Source organism: Carettochelys insculpta, chromosome 13 (assembly GCF_033958435.1).
Source record: "Carettochelys insculpta isolate YL-2023 chromosome 13, ASM3395843v1, whole genome shotgun sequence".
Taxonomy (NCBI): domain Eukaryota; kingdom Metazoa; phylum Chordata; order Testudines; family Carettochelyidae; genus Carettochelys; species Carettochelys insculpta.
Genome location: NC_134149.1, coordinates 27,932,775 through 27,950,371, shown reverse-complemented (window position 1 = coordinate 27,950,371; position 17,597 = coordinate 27,932,775). Strand labels below are relative to the sequence as shown.

Sequence of the window (17,597 nt, the reverse complement as noted above, 5' to 3'; positions counted from 1 at the left end):
GCGTCTGGTGCTGGTCATTGTTAAGAGACAAGGAAATGCGCCATGGTTCTGATCCAGTTTCGCAAGTCCTATTTTCAGAGTCACTGGTGTGGGGGAGGGAAGAGGTTCCCTGGGGCCCCACAATTCAAAAGAGCCTAGAGCTCTGAGCTGTCACCTCTGCTACTATGGCAGCAGCAATGGCTGGTACCATGGGCCCTTTACATTGTTATTGGAGCCCTGCACAGAGTGGTCTGGGTGGTGCTAAGGGCTGTTGTGGGAGGCTAGCCCCTAGTCCTGCCCCTTCCACCTGAAGTCCTGCCCCTGCTGGAGTCCAGGAGCCAAGCCCTGGAGCTCTCCCCTGCTCCACACACACACCACCCAGGGCCAGGAAAAGTCTGTTGCTGGCCCTGCCTCTTTTCCTTCGTGCGCCCATGAGTTGGAGCAGATGCAAACAAACCTTGGCCCAGCTGGGGCTTCAGGGAGAGTTTTTTCTCACTTAAGGTCAATGTTTCCTGGACCTCTGAATTCTGCTTCAGGAGCTCCAGTTATATAGGACCAGCTGGCCAAGATGCATGGAGATAGGGTCCTCCCTGCCCACTTTGGGACAGGCTAGTGCCACTTTCAGCAAGGTCTAGTGCAGTCCTAGGGGAAAGCACAATGAACACTGTGCTGTGTAGGGACATAGGGACAAGACGGCACTTGATTCCCTTTCATCAGATGCCCTTTCCCTACCACCCCAGCCAGGAAAGACCAAGTTCTTGGTCTTTTGGTTAGTTTTTGCTTCATTCAACAGCAAATATTTAGATTTGGGACCAAATCCTGCTAAGCTGGGTCCTAATTCAGCAAGATTCTTGCTGCGCTCTCAATATTCCGCATAAAGTCAATCGGTTTGAAGTATGGGCTTAAACACATAACCAATTAGGCATGGCTTCCTGACGTCAGAGCTCACGTAAGGGCTTGTCTATACTTACCAGGAGATCGACCTATTCATGGTCAGTCCTCCAGAGTTTGATATCACGCACCTGGTAGAGATGCAAAAACTCAAAGTATCTGGGGTTGGCAATCACAAGGAGTAAGGGAGGTCAACAGGAGAAACTCTCTCATTGATCTCCCTCAGTGAGAATGGCCAGGTAAGTCGATTACAGATATGTCCATTCTAGCTACCCAATTGCCATAGCTCAAGTTGCATATCTGCAATCGACTTACCTGCCTAGTATAGACCAAGCCTAAGGTGAGCAGAAGCTAGCCCAGCAACGGCAAAGTAACTAATGGTGACGTTAAAGAGTTTCATGAAAATGGTATTTAAAGTCATACATATTTATTATACTTAGTTGCTCCTTCATAAGACTTTCCTGCTGCAGAGTGCAAATATCAAAAGGGTGAATGTAAATCATAGAATCCTAGGGCTGGAAGGGACCTCAGGAGGTCATCTAGTCCAGCCCCCTGCTTCAAACAGGACCAACGACTATGTCAAGCCAGGACTTAAAAACCTCTAGGAATGGAGAGTCAGCCACCTCTCTAGGTAAAGTTTCCACCTATCCTATGAACATTCTATAAAAAACCCTTAGCAAAAGGCATATCTTCGTTGTTGGATATTTTGCCTTCCCCCACTGCTCAGAACATTTTTTTACAGCACAGTTGCATGTGAAAAGTTAAATACCTAGGCAGGTCACTCCTGTATGGTGAAGCACTGTATATGCAGTAATCAGCAAACCTTTGGGAATGACCGAAGAAAAGACTTGCTCACATGTCATTGCGTTGGAAATGGTATATAGTTCCACTAGAGGCAATGGTTAATTGCTGAGTGCCAGTGAGGATGATTACATCTGCCATCTCTAAAAGAAGCTGGAATGCTGTCATTCACTTTGAAATGGCTTGCTGAGTTCATCAGTCGAGATGGCATAGAAAAGTTATAACCATACAAGCCATATGGAGAATGTAAAGAACAATTAAGTGCTTCCTGTGCAATGTGACCTGATGGGAAAATGTTTCCAGATGCATGTAATCCATACAACATTTGATTAGTTGAATTAGGTACTTGTAGACAATGCCCAGTGAAATCTTCGGATTTACCATTTTTCAGATTTGTTAAGCCAAGGGAAGATAGCCCAGGCACATCCACCGTGAAGTGGGGTAAAACATGTGGATTGGTGCCGCCCAGTTTTTCCTGACTTGGAAATACAACTGACTGTTGTCTCAAAAGGTTTGCAGGACAAAGCTTGTAGTAAAGGGGCAAATTGAGATTATGTAGATACGTTTCAGGGCATGACATTCCAATGCTGCTGGCTGACCAGTGAAATGTCGGAGGTGAGCAAGATGGAGAAAGCAAGGCGTTCAGAGGAGATGGCGTCCCACCACTGGAAGTTGCAGGTGAAGAACCAGAACTCCCATCTAAAAATGAAAGCAAAAGTCATCAAAATAATATTACGTGATGTTAACAAATAAGCATTACGGGTGGAATCCAGACCACATGGAAGCCAATATAGCTTGCCATCCTTTTCATCTCAATACCTATTGACCCGAAAGGGAGTTCTTCTGCATGCAAGACTGTAGCAAGATCCATCCATAGATTATGCATCATATTGTTGGTTTTTAGGCACCAATTCAGCAAGTTAGTCACGCATGTGTGTGAGCACGTGATTACTCCCATTAACTCTTTTGCTACAGGAATGGGGAAAGTTTATTCAGGTGATGCAAGTCCTACAAAATTATTTTTTGCTATTTGGTTCCTTTACAATATGATATTATAGTTACCATGTCCTGGAATGTACAGATACATATTTTAGTATAAAATTAACAGTATTACACAACATCCTGTATATCTTGTTATATCATTAACATTTCTCTTTTTCTTTTTCTTTTTTTTTTTTCTTTACAGTAACTTTATTGCAGTAACTTAGGTGCTGAAATTCACCCATACACTTAGGGCTTGTCTACACTACCACCTTCCTTCGAAGGAAGGATGGTAATTAGGGTGTTTGGAGTTTACTAATGAAGTGCTGGCGTGCATAGGCAGCACTTCATTAAGCAAATTCTCCCCCGCGGCAACTTCAAAGTTTTAAACTTCGAAGTACCAGCACGTGTCTAGCTGCGCCTCACCAGCCGGTACCTCGATGTGCCGGTGCAACTTTGTAGGAGTAAAGGGACTTGGAAATTGCCCCAGCACGTCGAAGTACCAGCAGGTGAGCTGCAGCTGAATGCATGCCAGAACTAAAACTTCGAAGTTGCCGCAGGGGAGAATTTGCTTAATGAAGTGCTGCCTATGCATGGCAGCGCTTCATTAGTAAACTCCCAACACCCTAATTACCATCCTTCCTTCAAAGAAAGGTGGTAGTGTAGACAAACCCTTAAATACCTAGTTGAATTAGGCTTCTATGCAAAATTGGTTTCCTTCTGTTTATAAACAAAAAGAGTGATGTTTTAGGCGCTCTATGTTCTTCAGGATTTCCAGGAGTTTTCCATGCATATAACAACAGAAATTCTTATTCAGCATGGATGGAGAATTTGCCTTGCAGCCCTGATCACAGGAATTGATTCATTGTATAAAACATTGTAACCACTGTTTCTCAAACTACTTTAAATATACTTTTCAATTTGACATCTTATTTTCTGAAACAGATCAATGAGTGTTTTCATACATTTATGAGGAAAACATCATCCACTTACTTTACATATTTATATTCTTATTAGATTATTGATGACTAACACCATTGTTCAGCGCAAGCTTTCAGCTCCTCCTAAGTATGTTCAAGGGTAAAAACTAAGGAGGCTTGACTGCTTTGACAGTGAAATGTTGCAGAGTAATGTGTATTTCTGTTACTAAAGTGACACTGTTTTAAGATAACCTCATTTAAAAGCCCCTTCTTCTCTTGCAGATGCATTAGGACAGCCCCACTGCATCTTATATCATAACATTTTGGATCTACTTTTTCTCATTTATTTACATGTATTGATGCTATCACGAAAAAAACATCCTCTGTTGCCTTTTGTCAAATGTCTAAAATGGCATTAATATGTTTAGAATCTTCTTTTATTTACACTATGATTCAAAGCCATATACACAAGACATGACTTGGACTCGTTTTAGGTGTAACGGTTTATAAGGAATATTTTGGTATTTTGGACTTTCTTCTGTCAGTCTATAAAATTGGTACAACGTCAAGGTTTAAGAAGGGATGTAATTTAGAAACTACTCTTTTTCTCAGGTGAACTGCAGACTATCATGGGTGCATTTGCAAGAATGATGGTATATATATATATATATATATCTGACATTAAGGGCTTCATCTTCACATTCATATCAAGTGCTGCTTTAATGTTGATTTCAGAGGGAGAGGGAGCAGGCAATGGAAGAGACCTATTCTTCTCTTCTCCTTCCTAATTCTCATTTAATAGTAAAGTGTTTTATGGTTAACATAAGCAAAGTCAGATCATATCATGAGGAGAAGATCATTATCTAAACTTGCACAAGTAGACTCTGTGCAGTTAAGCAGGGGACAGTAGTTTATTATTATTATTATTATTATTATTATAATAAACTTAAAACGCTGCTTAAAATTTACATGCATCATGGATTCTAATAGATCTTTGGATTTCGGAGGGGGCAGGAAATAATGAAATAATACTGCAGATCTGTTTCGGCAATTTTATCGAGTACCTTAAATAGATTGTTGCTGAGAATTTTTCAGCACCGATAGTGTTCATTTTGTTTAAGCTTTTTCTGTGTTGAGTTTGTGCACCATCGCCTGGTAGGTCTGATAACCTGGAATTTGAAAATTCTGCCCAGCTGTTCTACAGTTCAGACAGATATATGGAGGCCTGTTTAGACTCACTGGCCTTGTCGTGTTCTGAAAAACCTCTCAATAACAAAAAAGAATGCAAGTCCTATAAAGGAGTAGCTAATGGACGCACTGTTAGCATTTTAGAAACGCAAGTAGAGCACAGCAACTCATGGCCACAAGTCTGAAAAACTTTTCAGGAGTTCAACTTAGCTTTCTCTGCAGTGTAACTATAGACATAATCTTACTGCCACTGAATTCAAGCCACTGGCATATGTAGCATAATGCATCAAAACAAAAAGCAGTCAAGTAGCACTTTAAAGACTAGCAAAATAGTTTATTAGGTGAGCTTTCGTGGGACAGACCCACTTCTTCAGACCATAGCCAGACCAGAATGTATGTGTTTCCTCCCATATCATATACAGAAATGTGATACCAGTACTGTCCATCAGTCCAAGCCTTCAAAAGTCAGTTGGATGTAAAGAAGTCATGAGATTGTCTTAAAAATCGTGACATTTTAAAATAAATAATTTGTCTTTTAGGTTTTGAGCCCTTTAGATTTGTGTTTTCAAGTTTTTCTCCACCATCATCTTGTCTAGAAACCTATTTCTATTTAAATGAATGCCACGATTCTGATATATTTACATGAATCCAGGAAATTGGCCATTAAGAAAACAATAAAACCCATGAAAGTTGGCAATGCTATCAAATCTACGTGACAAATGGCTTTCATCATGCACCTTTTACCATCATGCCTGCCCTCTGCCCACTAACCCATCTCCTCTAGGACTATATCTAGTATTACAATCATCTGAATGGAGTTAGTTATCTTTTGCTTTAGGCCACTTGTGTATAATGCAGCCATCGAAAACTCATGCTAATCCAACTTTTGTAAACATCCTACACCATCACCAATTTTATACAGTATTTATGAGTGTTGTCTCTATGGCTATGTATTTTGAGCCCTTGAGCTTATAAAATAGGAACTATTCACCTTTTGAGATAATGTGGGATACAAATGTCACAATATAGAAACTTTCAAATTTTTCATAAGATAAAGGACTGTGTTAAATTGGTAAGAGGAGCCTTTAATTAAAAAAAAAAAGTTTTTTCATGTAAGCGTTACAATTTTTCACCTGGCTCTACAAGCAGTCATTATTTGAGCAAAACTTCCAGTGGATATTTTGCCACTGTAAATTCTGCAGTACAGTATTAGGCTCCAAACACATAATGTCTCAATGGAGATAAATTTTATTTGAAAAAAATAATTGCAACATTTATTTGCGACTTTGCAGAAGTTAAATATGTTCTCTTATTCATAATTTCTAGATATTTTTTCCAAAAAAAAGAGAGTAGCAAACCATAGAAGATACATGTAAATAAATAATCTGATCCTCTTTAAAGATAGTTTTCTGGACAGGACTGACAGTCACAATAAATTGGTGAATTTTGTGACCTGACAAAATAGTAAAACAACAAACATATTCTAAATATCCCCGCCTCCAAAAAGCGGAATACTATTTTTTATGCACGTCATAAGTGGGAACCCTGTTTCAGTACTTATCAATGCACTACTAAAATGTTCCTGGGGCAAGTTACATACTCTTTAAATTGATTTCTATGGGTGTCTTTCTTGCATAAGGTATGTGGAATTAGATCCACAAAATGCTAAATTTGGTATTTACTGTGTAATATGGTACTTATTCATATTTTAGATTTAACACATGCACTCATCAAAACCTTTAAGTGTATACACGATGCCAAAAGAGCTGCAGCACTAAATAATTAACTAACTGGCACACTATCATGGAAAGAGTGCAAACTTCACACCCAAAATGAAGCATCTAAGACTATTAGACCAGCAGAGGAAATGAATTTTATAAGAAAAGGCCCTTCACTGAAAACACCATTGCACCAGATGTTTAAATACGATGGAAATTACTAAAGCATCTCAAGGAGGCCTTTAAACACAAGGTAAAAACATAAGGAGACAGATGGGGTTTAAGGCTCCAAACCTGCAAAGAGATCGTGGAGCAGCATTCCCTGTCAGCTGTGTGCTTGGATGGCCACCCAGGAGATATTCAGGTGCTGTCAAGCTGATTAGCAGAGCACCCACAGACAGGTGGCAGCATGTGATGGTACACAGCTGCACACGCACTGATTCACGTGACAAAATGTATTCCGCACATGAATGCAAAAATTAGAGGGAACATTGTGCAAAATAACGGACTTTTGCACCTGCAAGGAGCCCTGATAAAATGACGTAAAGGTTTCCCTGGGCAGAGCTCTTTGCAGGATCAGAGCCTGAGGTAGCTCTCCTTAAATAAGTTATTACTACTGATTTAGTGTATTTTTTTGTCCTTTTTTCTTCTTTTTAGATAATTGCTTATTTTCAATGTATTTTGATTTGAAAATCAATAGTGTTAATGTGAAAATAGCCTCACACTGAGAAACAATCCACTAGGTAGTTGTTTTTAAGCGTAAACATCAAGAAAGGACAAAGGTAGTAAATCTGAATCCTCATCTTTCCTCACAGTGCCATCGCTTACGATGCTAATATCATTTTGCACATGCACAGAAGTTAGATTATTTCTAGTTAATGATTAATGTTTTATTTACATTGTAGAAACTGCTTAAAGATTAAAAACTCACCTGGGGTTTCGGCACCAAAGGCCTTAAAATCCAGAGTAAGTGATGGCCTCCATGGATAGGTTTCCAAAAGTCCATCCAGCACTCCCCTGTAAAGCAGAACTTTGGGATTCAGTGATTTGCTTGGTTCCTCCAGAATTACACCTCTGGATTTGCTGCCTTACTGCATTACTAGATCTCTTTCATAAAGAAAGATTACATAAATATTCCAAACATTCTAAATATTCTTTTCCTTCTTTCCAGATAGTTAACGAAATCATTTCAAATCTAAAATTAAAATAATAAATTAAAAATAGTAAGAAATAGAGCACAGACCTTTTTATGCATGTGAATTTATGTACAGAATTTGTGGCTGGCAATTTATAACAATTACCTGTTTCTCCCTGGGTCTCTAAACCCTTTGGCAAAGGGATTCCTGTCTATTTTCAGTTTTGTAATCTGCAGATTTAAAATCAAATAATTGTAGTGAGTTAACAAAGCCAGATGCAGGTAGGATTAAAATTATATAACAGGCACAGCATTCTCCTCACTTCTGTACACTGTTATATTATATTGTTTCTATTAAAATCTGCTCTGCTGAATCCTACAGATAGCCCTGTTGACTTCAGTGGAAGGGCAGAACAAAATCCAGCCTACATATATTATAAATATCTTTTTCTCCTTTTGAACTTTATCAGTACAGCTATTAATTAATTATTATGATGATTCCTTGCCCCCAGGCAGATTAGGTTTCTTTCTCTTTTATATCTTCTACACAAAATCCCCTTCTATTTATTATACCTGGCTGCAGTTTGGTGCAAGGGTTTTAATTTTATCAATTCCAGAACCTCGCTTCTGAGAAACCCTGGCCTGGGTCCCCTCCTGCTCCAGCAGTCTCTGAGAACAGCGGCAGGTCCCGCAGGTGCGAAGAGGACTCCGCACCTCGCAGCATCAGGCCGTTTGGACAGCCATGAATTATTGGTTGTAATTCCTGCACGGACGTCCCTGGGGGAGAGGGAGTCTCCAAGGCCGGCTTAGGAAAAGCGCAGGCCCGGCCCGAGCTGCAGCCTAGCCCGCCTGCCGGCCCATGCTCCGCAGGAATCCCCCACCCGCCTTCAACAAGCACCCCTGCGTTCCGCGGAGCCCCGCAAAGCCCGGGCTGGGCGGCGGCCGCGCACCTGCTGGTTCTGGTAGGCCGTGACCGTGGTGAACTCGGTCTCTCGGAAGGAGAACGTCTTCACCCCTTCGGCCGGCAGCGACTGGATCGGGGAGAGGTCGAGCCGGGAGTCCGGGGCGATGACGTGCACCCGGGGTCGGTACTTGTGCATGGACTGCAGGATGATCTGCGCGTGACCAGACCAAGGCTGAGCCGCGCTCGCCCGGCCCCGGGGCGTCCCCGCCCGCTCCGAGCCGGCTGCAGCGCCCCGGGTTCGGGGCCGGCCGGGCGCGCCTCGGCGAGACCCGGGAGGCCCGTCGCGCTGCGCCGAATCCCCGCTTGGGTGAGTTTGGACCCAGCAGCAAACAGCCTCCCGGGCGCCCCCCGCACCGCGCTGGGGCGGTCGCGCGGGGCCCGGGCGCGGGGTGGCCCGCGTGGAGGGACGGGGGTGACGGGAGGGCTCTTGTGCCCCCCCGCCTGCCGGCACAGCGCCGAGCGCGCCCCGAGGGGCTGGAGCGGCGCCCCCCGGCGCTGCCTCTCGGCTCTCTGGGGCTGGGGAGAGCCGGGCCTCGGGGGGACGCGCCCCGCGGGGCATTTCTCCCGCGGCCAGGCGAACCCCGCCCCTGCCCCTGCCGGGGCGCCCTCCGGTACCGCGGGGCGGGGGCCGGGCCCGGGCACAGCCACACCTACGTGCCCCTTGTCGTCCATCTCGTTGTTGGTGAGCTTCACCCGGTCGAAGCTGATGATTTGCCTCATCCAGGTCTCCCCGGAGCAGGGCGAATCCGGGTGGATATAGAGCCGGGGCGAGATGCACGAGTGGTCCGTGTTCCCGGCCACCATCCACTGGGAGCTGTGGTACACGTACCTGCAAGGCAGGGCCCGGGCGCTCAGCAGCCAAGGGCGGGCCCCGATCCCGCCGCCGGGCCCCGGCGAGACGAGACGGGGCGGGGCGGCTCCCACCCAGGACCGGCAGCCCCCCGAGCCTCCGGCACACGCGGGGTCGCTCAAACAAATGTCCCGCGACGGGGCTGCCAGCCCCGGACACATCTGCGGCGCCCGCCGGGCCCCTGCTCGTGTCACCCGGGGCGCGGGGGCTACGAGACCCCCTTCCTGCCCGGGGGCCGGCAGCCGGCCCGCTCCCAACTCCCGTTAGCGAGCGGCGCCCGCCGAGCCCGGGCCTCTCCGGCCGGTGGGTGCGCCCCGGGGCTCGCTCCGCGCGTTGGGTGCTCAGGCGGCGCCCTGCGGGTCGTGTCCGTCCGATGCACCCAACCCTCTGCGCCCCAGGACTGGCCATCGCCACGCGCGAGCCAGGGCCTGTCCGCTGCGGGCAGGGCGCACGGACCGGCCCTGCGTCCTCGGGGCGGGGGGTGGCCAGGAGCCTCCCGGGGTGCAAGTAGCCGCACTGCCCGGCCCGGGGCACGCCTGGGCGAAGGAGCAGCCCCAGGGCCCGGCACACTGCGAAGCGGAGCGCGGATCGGAGGGCTTCGGCTCTCCACGCCTGGGGTCCGCTTTTATCCCGACCCCGCAGCGCAGCAGGCGCCTGGAGCCGGCCTGGCCGCGGCTCACCCGCCCGGTCCTGCCAGGGGCGTGCGGGGCTCGGCGGCGGGTTTTCCCCGCAACCCGCAGCGCGGCCTTGGCGGCTCCGTTTCTTTACCTGTATCTTTTGGAGTCCACGGGCACCACGTCCAGGGCGATGTAATACTGCCGCCCCGGCTCCAGGCCCTTCACTTTCACCCGCACCGAGGGAAACATCCTCCTGCGGGGCAGACAAGCCGGTGACCGCCCGGGGCGGGGCAGGGCAGGGCCGGGCCCGGCCCAAAGGGGACCGCGAGGCTCTGAAATGATCGCGCTGGAGAGACGCGACCGGGGCCTGCCTGGAAACGTGGGGCGTGAAATCTCCCGCGGCGGGGCTCCGGGAGCGAGCCCGGCCCACGAGGTGCGCAGGGACCCGGCCACGCGCGGCACCGGGCAGCGCGCACACCTGTGCCTGAAATCCACCGCGGCAAGTCCCAGCGGGGGGCAGCCGGGCGAGTCTGTATCCGCAAAGCCAACCCGTCGGCCTGGGGCACCCGACAGACCAACAGCCAAGTTGGAGCAGAACGTGCCGTGGGCACAATCCCGCTGCGTCACGTACACGAATGGGGTAGTAAATCTCAGTTGCACCGAGCCTGGTTTCCGGCAAGTATCAGAGAGGAAGCCGGGTTCGTCTGTATCTTCAAAACCAACCAGAGGCCCCGGGGCACCTTAGAGAGGAACAGGTATTTCGGAGCATCATCTTTCGTGGGGGAGGGTCTTTGCATGCAGCCGGTCTCTGCCCACGCAAGCTGACGCTCCAAACTATTTGTGGGTCTCTCAGGTGCCTCTGGACTTCTTGCTGGTTTCCAGCAGTAACTCGCCCCAGGACAAGCCCCCTGGCACCTTCCCGCCCAAGAGATTCGTGGCGCATCAGCTTTCGTGGGCGAGGACGCAGCGGCTCTTGGCCCACGCAAGCTGCTGCTCCCATGGATCTGTTAGTCTCCAGGGTGCCGCAGGCCGGCGGGCGGCGTTTGGATACAGACTGAGACTGAGGGTGGCTTCGCTGCCCGCCGGCGGGGTTGGGTTCCGGCGGTGCCCGGCATTTCCATACAGCCCGGGGCTGGGGCTGACACGCCTCCAGGCGGTCCCCTGCTTGACTGCTCGGCCCGGGGCTGGAGGAGCCGAGTCGGAGCGCGCTGTCCACTCCCACGAGCAATCGGAAGCCCCACGCGTGTGTCGACGCCCCGGCTGCGCGGCGGGCGGCTCTGCCCTACCTGCCGGCTTTGGTGATGATCATTTCCGTGCCGATCTCATGGAAGCGCTTCCAGAGCTCCGCTCCTTGCAGCTCCACGTGCGGCTCGTCCCTCGCCTCCCGGCTCTCGGCACCCGCCGAGCTGCCCGCCTCGGGCCGCTTCCCTGCCACAAGCCGAGCGAGAGGCGTTTCCGCGGGTCCCTTCCCCTTCCCCGAGGGCGCCGGGGCTGCTAAGAGCGCGGCGATGACCCAGCCCAGCTCGGACCACGCTCAGCGTCCCTGCGCGGCGGGAGGAAGGGGGGTCCCGGGCCGGCTGCTGGCCGTGGCAGGCCCAAAGCGGCGCCCGGCCGGGGCGGGAGGTCGGGCAGCCCCCGGGGGGGGCTCCTCGGTGCGTTCCCGCGAGCTCTGCGGGGCTGCCCGGGGGACCTCCCGGCGGGAGGCGGACGCGCGGCCAGGCGTTAGCAAAAGGGGACGCCCGGGCGTACTCACCAGGCTCCCGGCTCTTCCCGGGGCCGGACTCCTCCCGCGGCTCCGGCCCGGGCGCTCGTTTCTCCTCTCCGGGCTCGTGCAGCTTCCTCTTGGCGGCTCGCCCCACCAGGGCTTCCACCGAGAAGGCGTGAGCCCGCGAGCTGAGCGCCATCCCGCAGCCGGCGGGGCCCCCGCACGTCCCGGCCTTTAAAGCCGGGGCGGAAATCCCCCGGCTCCTAGCGGGGAGCTGACCGCCCCCTCGGGCCCCAGCCCTGCGGGGCCTCCCCGGCCTTCCGCATGGCGCCCCGGGGCCGCTTCAGTGCCTCCAGCTACTCGGGCGAGATTGGCCCGTTGGAGGGAGCGGCCCGGCCGGGGCGGGAGACTGGTGCCTCCCAGGCTGCAGCCGCCGCGTTTGTTTTGGCCCCCGGGGGGAGCGCGGATCCCGTTGAGTGGCAGCTCCTGGGGCGCGGGGGGGGGGAGGGGAAGGGGCCGCCCCGTCTAGGACGCAGCAAAGCGGCCCCTGGCCGGCGCGCAGTCGTCGGAGCCCGAGCTCCGGGCCAGGGCTGCGCGCTGGGGCCACCCCGAGAACGGCTAACCCGCGGGGCTCCCAGCCCGGTGACCGCACGACGGGTACCACGCGCCGAGCCGCCCTCCCTTCCCCGCTCCCGGGCCAGGGCGGGGCCAGCGCCGCGAGCCGGGGGGGCGAAGCCGGACCCCGCGCTGTGACAGGCAGGGCGAGGGCCGGGGCCGGCAGGCTGCAGGACACATTTTGCTCGTTGCCGTGGAGGGCAGGAGGCGGCCGCCGCACACGGGCCGGGGGACCCCCAGTGGCGCCGCAGCTGCCCGGGGCCCAGACAAAGGCCAGGCAGCGCCGCGGGCTCCGAGCGTGCCCAGAACACGCACGGCCCTTCCGCCCCCGGGCCGCCCCCACGCGGGGCCGCGGAGAGCGCCGGCCTGCCACGGGCTACAAAGCGCCTCCTGCGGGGCCGTGGCAGCGCGACGGGCCGCACGCAGGTCCCGCGCCCCGGCAAGGTGACCGAAGTAACGGCGCGGGGAGCCCACGGGCCGGGGGCAAGTCACTGGCTCGGCGGGGCGGGGCGCGCTCGGCCTTTGCCGGGATGGAAACCTCGGAGCTGCGGAGCCGCCTCTGGGCAGCGGCGGGCTCGGGCGATCGCCCGGGTTGCGCTCGCGGCTTCCTGCCTGGCAAGAGCCCCCAGGATCTCCGGCCCGGGGCGGGAGCGAGTCCCACTGCAGTCAGGAGTTGGCCGCCTTTAACCTCTGCGGGGCGAGCTCCGCGCGCACGTGCGCGCCTCGCTCTTCCCGCGCCTCAGCCTCAGCCTCAGGGAGCGGCGGCGCGGGGCGGGACAGGCGCGCTCGGCACCCGGCTCGCCATCGCCCCCTGCAGCTCTGGCTGGAGAGGGGCTGAGTGATCCGGTCCGCGCCCCGCCCCGAGCCGCCAGAGGGCGGGGAGAGCCGGGAGCCGTTGAGCCAAACTTATCGCCACGCAACTCGCCACGTCTGCCCCCCCTCTGGGCCGGGTCTGTGCCCAGCGCCCCAGGTGGTCGCTTCAAGGGCGCTGCCGCCGATCCCGCTGCCTGCCGCAGAGTCAGGCCAGGCCCCTACGGTCATCCAGTGGAGCAGGTTACTCATCATCACCCCTGCTCCGGCCTGGCGCAGCCGCCATGCGCTGCCCTGCACCGCCCAGCGTGGTAGTTGCCCTTTTTGGAGGCTGCGGGCAGCTGAGCAGGGACTGTTACCCCAAGCTTCGGAGTGGAGAGAGGACCAGAGCTTTCTCCTGCAGAAGGGGGGTGCCACTTCCTGTGGCTATTTTGCATGAGCCCTCAAGCTCTCACCCACCAGGAGAATGCGAAAGAGGAAGCCCTCGGCCAAGGTACAACTGGGGTACTCCTGCAGGCAGCTAGACGTTTTGTCTCAAGACTGAGTGAAGTGGGGGAGACTGGTAGATGACCTATGCACCACCCAGAGTACAAGGGTTCACTGGTAGTAGACTGAGGGACAGGTGGCCAGGCCAACCCCAGAAGCTGTGCAATGCCCCCGTGCTCCTCCCTCAGAGGTTTTTAAGAACCAGAAGGATAAACACCTCTCAGGGATGATGGAGGTTCACTTAGGTCTGTCTCAGGGCAGGGGGCTGGACTTGACCCAGGCAGGTCCCTTCCACGCTGACATTTATATTACTTCTATTTCTGTGATTCTTTGTCACAAACTTTTCCCTCAGCTTCTCCACTGTTGTCTGCTTAAGTAATCCCCTCTTTGATCTGCTGCCTAGAAACCCACTCACCTGAGTCTTTGCTGGCCAAGAGGCTGCAAATTGTCTTCTCCTTCTCCAGCAATTGCAGCAGACCAGGATGTCTGCCTGCCCTCCGTGGGCTTCTGCCAGAGAAGGGATGCTCTACACTGTGGCTAGGCCTCCGGAAGAGCCCCACCAATGGAGATTACCTGGAGACTGCCTTAAACCGGCAATCATCAGCAATTTGGCCAACCTTCCCTCCCCCACCCCTGTCGCTCCACACACTTTTTAGTGCTGGCCTCCGTGACTTCAGGATCCTGCCAGGGCAGGATGTGTGTTTCCCTTGCACCAGAGCAAGCTCCTTTGGGCAGCCTTTCCACCCCCTGAAGGCCTGTGCTGACACAGTACCTAGAGCAGGGGTTGGCAACCTGCAGCTCTGGAGCTGCATGTGGCATTTTAAGGACTTCTTTGTGGCTTCAGATGCTATAATTGAAAAGTTTAAAATACAACAGTAGGAGCAGAAAAAACAAAAACAAAAAAACCCTCCAGGTTATTTTAAATAAATAGTAAATGTCTAAAAGCCCAACAATGAGCCCAACTCAAATATAAATAGAAAATATGTGATCTTGAAATGTTAGATAACACCTACTTTAATATGTGCAGTGCGTTATGGGATACAATACTATAGCTGTGTTTTGATTGTGTTGCTACGAAAGCCTGGATTTTGAAAAATTAAAAGAAGTTTGCAGCACTCCTGCTGAGAAGGGCAACACGCATTTTAAGAAAGAAAACTGAAATTAATGTGAAGTAAAATTGGCATAATTAAAGTGGTTTGGGAGTGAAAGTCAGGAAGATAGTGGTACAAACACACACAAGTGTAAGGAAATAGAATACATAAAAGTATGTGAACATCTTGCAGTAAACGTGTTGCATTAAAAGTTTCTTGAATTATTGACTTTTTTTGCTGAGTTTGAAAAAAAATTGGCTCTTCTTGCTGTTTGGGTAGCTGATCCCTGACCTAAAGTAAGTTGTTTCTAACTTTGGGGTTTTACCATGCAGCCAAGGCCCCCAAGGAGACTTAGGGCTAGATGAGGCAGCAGCTGTCACACATGCACATCACAGAGCCCACGAGGCAGAGCCATGCATTGCTGCCTCTGCTCCCCCACTCCTTTTGTTGGTCACAGTCTCCACTCTTGCAGGGCCATGAGGCTGGCAAAACTCAGAGTGCAAAGCTACCCTGAGAGAAGGCCTAGGCAGGCTGGCTGCTACTTTTTTTTTTCGTTGATTTCCTAACTCTGGCAATAGCTTCTTGATGTCTCTCACTTGTCTTTTTAAGGACAGCATTCTTAGAACAGTCATAGGAAATCCATCCAATATTCCTGAGGTGCAAAGTACAGAGCAAAGAAAGACACGGGGGGAGGAGAGAGTAAGAAAGCAAAAAGGCCCTCAAAGAAACCTAAAAGAAGAGGAACACAGCATGTGTGTGCATTCATGTGTCATAGACGGGGTTATTCTGCAGTCTGAATCAAAGGTAACATCCACAGCCATTTCCAGGACTGCAAAATTACATTATACACAGAAAGCTTGAATGTAGCCATTTTACAGGAGAACAAACTGAGGCATTAAAAGGTTTTTTTTTTTTTAAATGATTTACCCAGAGACATGCAATTCAGTTGTCAACTCTTCTTACATAACCAACTTTCCACTCTACCTCTTTGCATCAGCCTTAAATATATACAGTAAAAGCAGTTGCATGGATTATCAAGGTGTAAGAGGATAATTTTATTTTGATATGCCTTTTAATTACTGTCCCCAGCATTTGAGAAATTAGAGCTACCATCACTGTCAACTTTTAGGATGTCTTTTGGGACACATTTATAATATTACATGTGTCAACCGCAAAAAAATTTCAGGCCTGTTGAATCCTTTGCAAGATGTAGAACGGCATCATCCAAACTGGGAACATTTCTTGTCCAAGGAATGGGTGGCAGCTTCTGACTCCAACCCAAGCATCAAAAGGGAATTCTACATTAAAGCACAAGACAGGAAATACCTCTATATAAAAAGCAAGGTATGTGGTATGTACTGCCCTAAGCAGAATATCCTATGTGTGGCATGTGCCTTGTCATTCTACTTCTCAGAGGCAGTCTAGCATGTGGTTTTGCTACTTCTGAGTTATGAAATTATCTCTAACTCACAATATATAATGGAAGATGTATGTGACTTTAACCGAGAAGTGACATGTTTATGCAGAGAAAACTATGTGGAGAGTGAAACAGAACAGGATATGCAACACAGCAAAGTGGGTTTTGACCATAAGGAAGCCTTTCACTGACCAGAGAAAGCTTCTTGAACCAAATAAAGCTGAATCCAGATGAATGCATTGTTCCAAAATAATTTTTCTCACGACTTCCCGGATCCAAGCATAATGCTTCATTCCAGTAGTAAGTGTAAAAGGCATTGTCATTACTGGTAGGTTTCATACTTCATGTGTCCTGTTACCTAACCCTTCCCACCCCATCTCAAGATGAGACAAGTCCTCAAGCCCAGCTATCCATCTGTCCAATAAAAGCAAATTTTCAACAACATATTTCCAACCACTAGAACCAGAAGAGATCAGTTACTTGGGACTGGTTAACAAATTGATATTTTCAGGAAGTAAAAACTGATAGCTTGTAGGACGACAATAAGCCACACCATGAAAATTATAACCTGATATATAGTGTCAATTCACAGTTATACTGACCACGCATTGCCCTAGGAGATGGGTTGCCTGGAAAGGGCTCCTGCCAGCTGTGGGGCAGAATGGCCAAGTCTCATGCAATCATCTCTACTTGAGGAGACAGCTCCTTAGTCAATCAGGGCCCATATTTACTGTGAGGAAGTCACTCTCATAATCACAGGCTGAAACTGGAGCTCTTATTCCCCTTTGCAGTCAGCTGTGCCAAACAACATCCATTATAATGAATTATAATGAATTATAATTATAATCCATTATAATTATATTGCCCTCTTAACATACAGTTTTGCTTCCAAGATTGACATTCAGCTGTTAAGGATAATAGTATCTTGCTGGTCAAGTAGCACTCTTCGACAAAGAATGAATGGACGCAAAACAGACATCAAAGAACTCCTAACTCACAAACCCGTGAGCCAGAACTTTAACTGAGCGGGCAATGAGCTGAAAGTCTGTTTTTTACTGAAAAGGATCTTTAACTATCGTTTACAGAGAGAATGTTCAGAACTCTAATTTATATTCAAATTCGACACATTAACATGGTTTGAACCGGGACAGCAATTACCTGACCCATTATAAGGACTCTTTTATATACTTTGTTTTATCTAGCTCTTGACTTCCACACCCCTCTCCTGCCGCCCCTCTGCTCTTCTGATTTTCCAACCTTGATAACAATTTTTCTGATTTGTCAACCTTGATAACAATTTTTGGACCTCTGTGCTTTTATATTGAGTTTGTTGTGGTATGGCTATGATCTGAAGAAGTAGGTCTGTCTGACAAAAGCTAATCACCTAACAAATTATTTTATTAGTCTTTAAAGTGCTACTTGACTGCTT

General features: G+C 50.2%; 1 protein-coding gene across 1 annotated transcript; it reads right to left on the bottom strand.

The window, feature by feature from the left end:
- Positions 1–1,549: 1,549 nt before the first annotated feature.
- TBX22 (T-box transcription factor 22) lies at positions 1,550–12,119 on the bottom strand. The gene is made up of 8 exons (XM_075007839.1): positions 11,798–12,119; positions 11,331–11,472; positions 10,196–10,297; positions 9,232–9,406; positions 8,564–8,728; positions 7,780–7,844; positions 7,410–7,495; positions 1,550–2,370 (listed from the first exon to the last, which is right to left on the bottom strand). Exons 1-8 carry the CDS (start codon positions 11,946–11,948, stop codon positions 1,760–1,762), a joined length of 1,497 nt encoding a protein of 498 aa, XP_074863940.1. The 5' UTR covers positions 11,949–12,119; the 3' UTR covers positions 1,550–1,759.
- Between the last annotated feature and the right edge of the window lie 5,478 nt (positions 12,120–17,597).